We start from the raw sequence: 11,107 nt of genomic DNA, 5'->3' as shown, positions 1-11,107 counted from the left end.
AACGTCTACGGGCTACCTAGTTATTAGTGACGTCTGATGGGGTAAACGATACCCCCCGTAGCCTCGTGCGATAAACGTTAAATGTGCAGCCATGTGCCTCCCACGGTCACGTCAGTGAGGCAGGAACAAGGACAGACTGTTGTACGGTGGCATAACTTGGTTCACCTCGTTGGTTATTTTTTTTATTGCACAGGATAGGAACGTTTCTGATACCTTCTTTATTTTACACTGCCAGCGGTGATTTCACTACTTGGATAAATCGGGATCATTGATTTCGTGTATTGTTGCTCCAGATTGATGCTTTCATTCACGTGTGAGTATGGAACAATTGTTTAGATGTATCTAACAGACAAAGTACTGTATGTAGTCTATCAGAGTAATTACAACGTTCATTACACTGTTACTTCAGTTGTATACCGTTTTAGGATTGACAACCAACAAAACTAATAATTCTAAAGGCATTTTTTATATTTACACAATCGGACATTCTTCAGACAAAAGTCATTTAAAAATGTACAAATCAATAACTAATTCACCGTTTTGTCACAGAATCATCAAACTAGATATGATTTATTCTATAAATGTCTAGCATACTTTTACAACCTTTGCTTTGAGTAGAAATTCCTGTTTTGACTTGATAGAAATACATAAAATCTCAAATATTGCATTTAAAAGATGAATAAATTAACTATTTCAGTGATTGTCACAGAAAAAAGTGAAAATATGCATTTATTTTGCAACTTTAAAGAAATGTTCATTTCAAGTGCAATTTGTTCTATATGAAGTCAGACAGCGTTTACATTACGTTGTATAATGTTTACAGTCTTAAATTGTATGCCAAATCAGCGTTTGCTTTGTTAGTGCAACAGCTGCACATGTTTAAAGTAGTTGCAAGGCACAACAGTCATTTATTTATGTCTCTAATTTAACAGCAAAGAGGCCCCTTCCAATCATTTTCTATTTTGACTTTGTTGAAGTCCTTTGTCATCCCCAGACAAGCTGAATGGTACCATCTCCTGAGGTAATAGATTCAACTATAGTCTATAGATACATTGGTCACTTTATTAGGTACAACGCCCTATGCATCTGGAGCAGCGTGAATTCAGAACTGTTGATGAAACTGGGAAAGGAGATAGACTGTCCAGTATCTGTGTTCTTTTGCCCATCTTAATATTTTCTTTTTATTGGCCAGTCTGATATGTGGCTTTTTCTTTGCAACTCTGCCTAGAAGGCCAGCATCCCGGAGTCGCCTCTTCACTGTTGACGTGGAGACCGGTGTTTTGCGGGAACTATTTAATGAAGCTGCCAGTTGAGGACTTGTGAGGCGTCTGTTTCTCAAACTAGTCACTCTAATGTACTTGTCCTCTTGCTTAGTTGTGCACCGAGGCCTCCCACTCCTCTTTCTATTCTGGTTAGAGCCTGTTGGCGCTGTTCTGTGAAGGGAGTAGTACACAGCGTTGTACGAGCTCTTCAGTTTATTGCCAATTTCACGCATGGAATAGCCTTCATTTCTCAGAACAAGAATAGATTGACAAATTTCAGGAGAAAGGTATTTGTTTCTGGCCATTTTGAGCCTGTAATCAAACCCACAAATGCTGATGCTCCCAAAAAAATATATAACCTTTATTTAACCAGGTAGGCTAGTTAAGAACAAGTTCTCATTTGCAACTGCAACCTGGCCAAGATAAAGCAAAGCAGTTCAACACATACAACAACACAGAGTTACACATGGAATAAACAAACATACAATCAATACTACAGTCAAAAGGTCTATATACAGCATGTGTAAATGAGGTGAGATAAGGGAGGTAAGGCAATAAATAGGCCATGGTGGCGAAGGAATTGCAATATAACAATTAAACACTGGAGTGATAGATGTGCAGAAGATGAATGTGCAAGTAGAGATACTGGGGTGCAAAGGAGCAAGATAAATAAATACAGTATGGGGATGAGGTATATTGGATGGGCTATTTACAGATGAGCTATGTACAGATGCAGTGATCTGTGAGCTGCTCTGACAGCTGGTGCTTAAAGCTAGTGAGGGAGGTAAGAGTCTCCAACTTCAGAGATTTTTGCAGTTCGTTCCAGTCATTGGCAGCAGAGAACTGGAAGGAAAGGCGGTCAAAGGAATAATTGGCTTTGGGGATGAGATATACCTGCTGGAGCGCGTGCTACGGGTGGGTGCTGCTATGGTGACCAGTGAGATATACCTGCTGGAGCGCGTGCTACGGGTGGGTGCTGCTATGGTGACCAGTGAGGTGGGTGCTGCTATGGTGACCAGTGAGATATACCTGCTGGAGCGCGTGCTACGGGTGGGTGCTGCTATGGTGACCAGAGAGATATACCTGCTGGAGCGCGTGCTACGGGTGGGTGCTGCTATGGTGACCAGTGAGATATACTGCTGGAGCGCGTGGGGGGGTGCTGCTATGGTGACCAGTGAGATATACCTGCTGGAGCGCGTGCTACGGGTGGGTGCTGCTATGGTGACCAGTGAGATATACCTGCTGGAGCGCGTGCTACGGGTGGGTGCTGCTATGGTGACCAGTGAGATATACCTGCTGGAGCGCGTGCTACGGGTGGGTGCTGCTATGGTGACCAGTGAGATATACCTGCTGGAGCGCGTGCTACGGGTGGGTGCTGCTATGGTGACCAGTGAGATATACCTGCTGGAGCGCGTGCTACGGGTGGGTGCTGCTATGGTGACCAGTGAGATATACCTGCTGGAGCTGCTATGGTGACCAGAGATATACCTGCTGGAGCGGGTACGGGTGGGTGCTGCTATGGTGACCAGTGAGATATACCTGCTGGAGCGCGTGCTACGGGTGGGTGCTGCTATGGTGACCAGTGAGATATACCTGCTGGAGCGCGTGCTACGGGTGGGTGCTGCTATGGTGACCAGTGAGCTGAGATAAGGCGGGGCTTTACCAAGCAGAGACTTGTAAATGACCTGGAGCCAGTGGATTTGGCGACGAGTATGAAGTGAGGGCCAGCCAACGAGAGCATACAGGTCGCAGTGGTGGGTAGTATATGGGGCTTTGGTGACAAAACGGATGGCATTGTGATAGACTGCATCCAATTTGTTGAGAAGACTGTTGGAGGCTATTTTGTAAATGACATCACCGAAGTCTAGGATTGGTAGGATAGTCATTTTTACAAGGGTATGTTTGGCAGCATGAGTGAAGGATGCTTTGTTTGCAAAATAGGAAGCCGATTCTAGATTTAATTTTGGATTGGAGATGTTTAATGTGAGTCTGGGAGGAGAGTTTACAGTCTAACCAGACACCTAGGTATTTGTAGTTGTCCACATATTCTAAGTCAGAACCATCCAGAGTAGTGATGCTGGACGAGCGGGCAGGTGCATGCAGCGATCAGTTGAAGAGCATGCATTTAGTTTTACTTGCATTTAAGAGCAGTTGGAAGCCACGGAAGGAGAGTTGTATGGCATTGAAGCTCGTCTGGAGGTTAGTTAACACAGTGTCCAAAGAAGGGCCAGATGTATACAGAATGGTGTCGTCTGCATAGATGTGAATCAGAGAATCACCAGCAGCGAGAGCGACATCATTGATGTATACAGAGAAGAGAGTCGGCCTGAGAATTGAACCCTGTGGTTCCCCCATAGACACTGCCAGAGGTCCAGACAACAGGCACTCCGATTTGACACACTGAACTCCATCGGGGAAGTAGTTGGTGAACCAAGCAAGGCAATCATTTGAGAAACCAAGGCTGTTGAGTCTGCCAATAAGAATGTTGTGATTGACAGTCGAAAGCCTTAGCCAGGTTGATGAATACGGCTGCACAGTAATGTCTCTTATCGATGGCGGTTATGATATCGTTTAGCACCTTGAGCTTGGCTGAGGTGCACCCATGACCTGCTCTGAAACCAGATTGCATAACGGAGAAGGTACGGTGAGATTCAAAATGGTTGGTAATCTGTTTGTTAACTTGGCTTTCAAAGACCTTAGAAAGGCAAGGTAGAATAGATATAGGTCTGTAGCAGTTTGGGTCTAGAGTGTCACCCCCTTTGAAGAGGGGGATGAACGCGGCAGCTTTCCAATCTATGGGAATCTCAGACAATACGAAAGAGAGGTGAACAGGCTAGTAATAGGGGTTGCAACAATTTCGGCAGATAATTTTAGAAAGACAGGGTCCAGATTGTCTAGCCCGGCTGATTTGTAGGGGTCCAGATTTTACAGGTCTATCAGAACATCAACTATCTGGATTTGGGTGAAGGAGAAGTAGGGGAGGATTGGGCGAGTTGCTGTGGGGAGCGCAGGGCTGTTGACCGGGGTAGAGGTAGCGAGGTGGAAAGCATGGCCAGCTGTAAAAAGAAAATGCATGTTGAGATTCTCAATTATTGTGGATTTATCGGTAGTGACAGTGTTTCCTAGCCTCTGTGCAGTGGGCAGCTGGGTGGAGGTAATAATTACAAAAGGGTTTTCTAATGATCAATTAGCCTTTTAAAATTATCAACTTGGATTAGCTAACACAACGTGCCATTGGAACACGGGAGAGATGGTTGCTGATGATGGCCCTCTGGAGCGGGTCGAGAGTTTCAAGTTCCTTGGTGTCCACATCACCAACGAACGGCCATGGTCCAAACATACCAAGACAGTCCCGAAGACAGTCGTGAAGAGGGCACGACAAAACTTTTCCCCTTCAGGAGACTGAAAAGATATGGCCCCCAGATCCTCCAGAGGTTCTACAGATGGCCCCCAGATCCTCCAGAGGTTCTACAGATGGCCCCCAGATCCTCCAGAGGTTCTACAGATGGCCCCCAGATCCTCCAGAGGTTCTACAGATGGCCCCCAGATCCTCCAGAGGTTCTACAGATGGCCCCCAGATCCTCCAGAGGTTCTACAGATGGCCACCAGATCCTCCAGAGGTTCTACAGATGGCCCCCAGATCCTCCAGAGGTTCTACAGATGGCCCCCAGATCCTCCAGAGGTTCTACAGATGGCCCCCAGATCCTCCAGAGGTTCTACAGATGGCCACCAGATCCTCCAGAGGTTCTACAGATGGCCACCAGATCCTCCAGAGGTTCTACAGATGGCCCCCAGATCCTCCAGAGGTTCTACAGATGGCCCCCAGATCCTCCAGAGGTTCTACAGATGGCCCCCAGATCCTCCAGAGGTTCTACAGATGGCCCCCAGATCCTCCAGAGGTTCTACAGATGGCCCCCAGATCCTCCAGAGGTTCTACAGATGGCCCCCAGATCCTCCAGAGGTTCTACAGATGGCCCCCAGATCCTCCAGAGGTTCTACAGATGGCCCCCAGATCCTCCAGAGGTTCTACAGATGGCCCCCAGATCCTCCAGAGGTTCTACAGCTGCACCGTCGATATAATGCGGTGCATACTGGCGGCAGAGAAGTCAGGCGCAGGAGAGCCAAAACTGATTTACAACGGTGTCGTTTAATATACATAAACTACCGTCAACAGAACAAGAGAGATTTATCGCACATTTCCCCGGTCGATGAATTGATACTTATTTTTGGAAAAGGCGAGAGACAAATCGACATATTCAGGGGGAATGAGCATGGTGGAGACCTGGTCTGGACTTTCCACCGTAGTAGCACCTACGGAAACCACTAAACACCTCCTCGAGCACTCTCGCGACCACCCTGTGAGAGCCCTCCGTTGCCATGAAACAGTGGGGTCATGACAAGCTAACCGAGGTAGGCCCAGCACCATGGTAAACGCAGGAGAGTCAATGAGGAAGAGACTGATTCTCTCCATGTGACCCCCCTGCGTCACCATGTCCAGAGGAGCGGTGGCCTCCCTAATGAACCCTGACCCTAATGGCCGAGTGTCTAAAGCGTGAACTAGGATGGGCATAGCCGCGGGAACCATGGGGATCCCTAAACTATGGGCAAATGATCTAAAATTCCCAGCCGCACCTGAAATGTACAGGTGTGGTCTGGTGACAGGTACCTGTATCTATGCTGTACAGGTGTGGTCTGGTACCTGTATCTATACTGTACAGGTGTGGTCTGGTACCTGTATCTATGCTGTACAGGTGTGGTCTGGTGACAGGTACCTGTATCTATACTGTACAGGTGTGGTCTGGTACCTGTATCTATGCTGTACAGGTGTGGTCTGGTACCTGTATCTATACTGTACAGGTGTGGTCTGGTACCTGTATCTATACTGTACAGGTGTGGTCTGGTACCTGTATCTATACTGTACAGGTGTGGTCTGGTACCTGTATCTATACTGTACAGGTGTGGTCTGGTACCTGTATCTGTACTGTACAGGTGTGGTCTGGTGACAGGTACCTGTATCTATACTGTACAGGTGTGGTCTGGTGACAGGTACCTGTATCTATACTGTACAGGTGTGGTCTGGTACCTGTATCTATACTGTACAGGTGTGGTCTGGTGACAGGTACCTGTATCTATGCTGTACAGGTGTGGTCTGGTGACAGGTACCTGTATCTATACTGTACAGGTGTGGTCTGGTGACAGGTACCTGTATCTATGCTGTACAGGTGTGGTCTGGTACCTGTATCTATGCTGTACAGGTGTGGTCTGGTACCTGTATCTATACTGTACAGGTGTGGTCTGGTACCTGTATCTATACTGTACAGGTGTGGTCTGGTACCTGTATCTATACTGTACAGGTGTGGTCTGGTACCTGTATCTATACTGTACAGGGTGTGGTCTGGTACCTGTATCTGTACTGTACAGGTGTGGTCAGGTACCTGACAGGTACCTGTATCTATACTGTACAGGTGTGGTCTGGTGACAGGTACCTGTATCTATACTGTACAGGTGTGGTCTGGTACCTGTATCTATACTGTACAGGTGTGGTCTGGTGACAGGTACCTGTATCTATACTGTACAGGTGTGGTCTGGTGACAGGTACCTGTATCTATACTGTACAGGTGTGGTCTGGTGACAGGTACCTGTATCTATACTGTACAGGTGTGGTCTGGTGACAGGTACCTGTATCTATGCTGTACAGGTGTGGTCTGGTGACAGGTACCTGTATCTATACTGTACAGGTGTGGTCTGGTGACAGGTACCTGTATCTATACTGTACAGGTGTGGTCTGGTGACAGGTACCTGTATCTATACTGTACAGGTGTGGTCTGGTGACAGGTACCTGTATCTATACTGTACAGGTGTGGTCTGGTGACAGGTACCTGTATCTATACTGTACAGGTGTGGTCTGGTGACAGGTACCTGTATCTATACTGTACAGGTGTGGTCTGGTGACAGGTACCTGTATCTATGCTGTACAGGTGTGGTCTGGTGACAGGTACCTGTATCTATACTGTACAGGTGTGGTCTGGTACCTGTATCTATACTGTACAGGTGTGGTCTGGTGACAGGTACCTGTATCTATGCTGTACAGGTGTGGTCTGGTGACAGGTACCTGTATCTATACTGTACAGGTGTGGTCTGGTACCTGTATCTATACTGTACAGGTGTGGTCTGGTGACAGGTACCTGTATCTATGCTGTACAGGTGTGGTCTGGTACCTGTATCTATACTGTACAGGTGTGGTCTGGTAACAGGTACCTGTATCTATACTGTACAGGTGTGTTCTGGTGACAGGTACCTGTATCTATACTGTACAGGTGTGGTCTGGTGACAGGTACCTGTATCTATACTGTACAGGTGTGGTCTGGTGACAGGTACCTGTATCTATACTGTACAGGTGTGGTCTGGTGACAGGTACCTGTATCTATGCTGTACAGGTGTGGTCTGGTGACAGGTACCTGTATCTATACTGTACAGGTGTGGTCTGGTGACAGGTACCTGTATCTATACTGTACAGGTGTGGTCTGGTGACAGGTACCTGTATCTATATACAGGTGTGGTCTGGTACATACTGTACAGGTGTGGTCTGGTGACAGGTACCTGTACAGGTGTGGTCTGGTGACAGGTACCTGTATCTATACTGTACAGGTGTGGTCTGGTGACAGGTACCTGTATCTATACTGTACAGGTGTGGACTGGTGACAGGTACCTGTATCTATACTGTACAGGTGTGGTCTGGTGACAGGTACCTGTATCTATACTGTACAGGTGTGGTCTGGTGACAGGTACCTGTATCTGTACTGTACAGGTGTGGTCTGGTACCTGTATCTATACTGTACAGCTGTGGTCTGGTGACAGGTAAATGTATCTATACTGTACAGGTGTGGTCTGGTGACAGGTACCTGTATCTATACTGTACAGGTGTGGTCTGGTGACAGGTACCTGTATCTGTACTGTACAGCTGTGGTCTGGTGACAGGTACCTGTATCTATACTGTACAGGTGTGGTGTGGTGACAGGTACCTGTATCTATACTGTACAGGTGTGGTCTGGTACCTGTATCTATACTGTACAGGTGTGGTCTGGTGACAGGTACCTGTATCTATACTGTACAGGTGTGGTCTGGTGACAGGTACCTGTATCTATGCTGTACAGTGTGTGGTACTGGTACCTGTATCTATACTGTACAGGTGTGGTCTGGTGACAGGTACCTGTATCTATACTGTACAGGTGTGGTCTGGTGACAGGTACCTGTATCTATACTGTACAGGTGTGGTCTGGTGACAGGTACCTGTATCTATACTGTACAGGTGTGGTCTGGTGACAGGTACCTGTATCTATACTGTACAGGTGTGGTCTGGTGACAGGTACCTGTATCTATACTGTACAGGTGTGGTCTGGTGACAGGTACCTGTATCTATACTGTACAGGTGTGGTCTGGTGACAGGTACCTGTATCTATACTGTACAGGTGTGGTCTGGTGACAGGTACCTGTATCTATACTGTACAGGTGTGGTCTGGTGACAGGTACCTGTATCTATACTGTACAGGTGTGGTCTGGTGACAGGTACCTGTATCTATACTGTACAGGTGTGGTCTGGTGACAGGTACCTGTATCTATACTGTACAGGTGTGGTCTGGTGACAGGTACCTGTATCTATACTGTACAGGTGTGGTCTGGTGACAGGTACCTGTATCTATACTGTACAGGTGTGGTCTGGTACCTGTATCTATACTGTACAGGTGTGGTCTGGTGACAGGTACCTGTATCTATACTGTACAGGTGTGGTCTGGTGACAGGTACCTGTATCTATACTGTACAGGTGTGGTCTGGTGACAGGTACCTGTATCTATACTGTACAGGTGTGGTCTGGTGACAGGTACCTGTATCTATACTGTACAGGTGTGGTCTGGTGACAGGTACCTGTATCTATACTGTACAGGTGTGGTCTGGTGACAGGTACCTGTATCTATACTGTACAGGTGTGGTCTGGTACCTGTATCTATACTGTACAGGTGTGGTCTGGTGACAGGTACCTGTATCTATACTGTACAGGTGTGGTCTGGTGACAGGTACCTGTATCTATACTGTACAGGTGTGGTCTGGTGACAGGTACCTGTATCTATACTGTACAGGTGTGGTCTGGTGACAGGTACCTGTATCTATACTGTACAGGTGTGGTCTGGTGACAGGTACCTGTATCTATACTGTACAGGTGTGGTCTGGTGACAGGTACCTGTATCTATACTGTACAGGTGTGGTCTGGTGACAGGTACCTGTATCTATACTGTACAGGTGTGGTCTGGTGACAGGTACCTGTATCTTTTCTGTACAGGTGTGGTCTGGTGACAGGTACCTGTATCTATACTGTACAGGTGTGGTCTGGTGACAGGTACCTGTATCTATATACTGTACAGGTATACTGTACAGGTGTGGTCTGGTGACAGGTACCTGTATCTATACTGTACAGGTATGGTCTGGTGACAGGTACCTGTATCTATACTGTAAAGGTGTGGTCTGGTGACAGGTACCTGCATCTGTGTGTGTACTCTACAGGTGCGAGTTGGTGACCTGTGTCTGTCGGTCTGTCTATCCAGGTGTGTGCTGGTGACACTTTTCCATGGAGATGCAGGTGGTGCAGCGGGCCAGGGAGACCTTCCTTGCCGGGAGGTCGCGACCCCTGGAGTTCAGAGTTCAGCAGCTCAAGTCCCTCCAGAGGATGATCACAGACAGACAGGGAGAGATCGCCACCGCCCTCAAACAGGACATCAACAGGGTAAAATCTTCGCACTGGACTTATCTGGGTTGGGGTCAATTAAAATATTGAAGACAAACATTTCAGGAAGTAAAGTGAATTTGCCTTTTGTGCCCTGGTCAAACGTAGGTCGTGATGTTCCATTTTGAACGTGTCCTATATTTCACATCAATAAACCTCACTTTGCATTCCACAGAGCCAGTACGACACGCCACTGTTGGAGCTGATCGGCCTGGAGAATGAGATCAGCCTGGCTGTGTCAAAGCTGGCCCAGTGGGCTGCTCCTCGGCCAGTAGAGAAGAGCCTCCTCACCATCTCAGACCAGGTACAGTGTGGACCACTTATCAGTGAACTACATCAGTCCTTTACAGCAGACATTTAAACTTAACTACTCTCTTAGAAGGAAGGTCCTACGGCTGTCCCCGATTGGAGAAGCATTTGAATAACCCCTCCCACAGAGGGTTCTATATGAAACCCAACACGGTTCTACATGCATCTCAAAAGGTTTCCGATTGGAGAAGCATTTGAATAACCCCTCCCACAGAGGGTTCTATATGAAACCCAACACGGTTCTGCATGGATCTCAAAAGGTTTCCGATTGGAGAAGCATTTGAATAACCCCTCCCACAGAGGGTTCTATATGAAACCCAACACGGTTCTGCATGGATCTCAAAAGGTTTCCGATTGGAGAAGCATTTGAATAACTCCTCCCACAGAGGGTTCTATATGAAACCCAACACGGTTCTACATGGGTCTCAAAAGGTTTCTTCTAAAGGTTCTCCCCATGGGGACAGCTGAAGGACATTTGTTTTCTAGGAGTATATATGTAAACCATTTAGCCACTGACTGAGAGGATTAATAGAGTTTCATGTAATTGAAGGTATACATCCAGCCAGAGCCCCTGGGAGTGGTCCTCATCATCGGGGCCTGGAACTACCCCTGGGCCCTCACCCTGCAGCCCCTGGTCGGGGCCATCGCTGCTGGTACACCCCCATGTCTATCTTTCCCCTACATTCCTATTCCTCCATAGCTGTGTTTATTTTCAGCGTTGCCTTAGATTGTAAACTATCATGGTCAAAACATATACATT

General features: G+C 47.3%; 1 protein-coding gene across 2 annotated transcripts in view; it reads left to right on the top strand.

Annotated features, from left to right (window-relative positions):
- Positions 1-34: 34 nt before the first annotated feature.
- The window catches only part of LOC135553206 (aldehyde dehydrogenase family 3 member A2-like), a 33,098-nt gene continuing 22,025 nt past the window's right edge, over positions 35-11,107 (top strand). Inside the window, exons 1-4 of one of the 2 annotated variants that reach the window (XM_064985375.1) lie at positions 35-313; positions 9,860-10,038; positions 10,214-10,342; positions 10,898-11,000. In XM_064985375.1, the coding sequence (XP_064841447.1) occupies positions 9,883-10,038; positions 10,214-10,342; positions 10,898-11,000 (388 nt within the window). In that variant the 5' untranslated portion in view covers positions 35-313; positions 9,860-9,882. The remainder of the gene's footprint in view (positions 314-9,859; positions 10,039-10,213; positions 10,343-10,897; positions 11,001-11,107) is intronic. The other variant, XM_064985376.1, reaches the window with a different exon arrangement.

The sequence above is a fragment of the Oncorhynchus masou genome, chromosome 13 (assembly GCF_036934945.1).
Source record: "Oncorhynchus masou masou isolate Uvic2021 chromosome 13, UVic_Omas_1.1, whole genome shotgun sequence".
NCBI lineage: Eukaryota > Metazoa > Chordata > Actinopteri > Salmoniformes > Salmonidae > Oncorhynchus > Oncorhynchus masou.
Note: the sequence above shows the minus strand (reverse complement) of the source record. Positions and strands in the feature narration are given on the sequence as shown.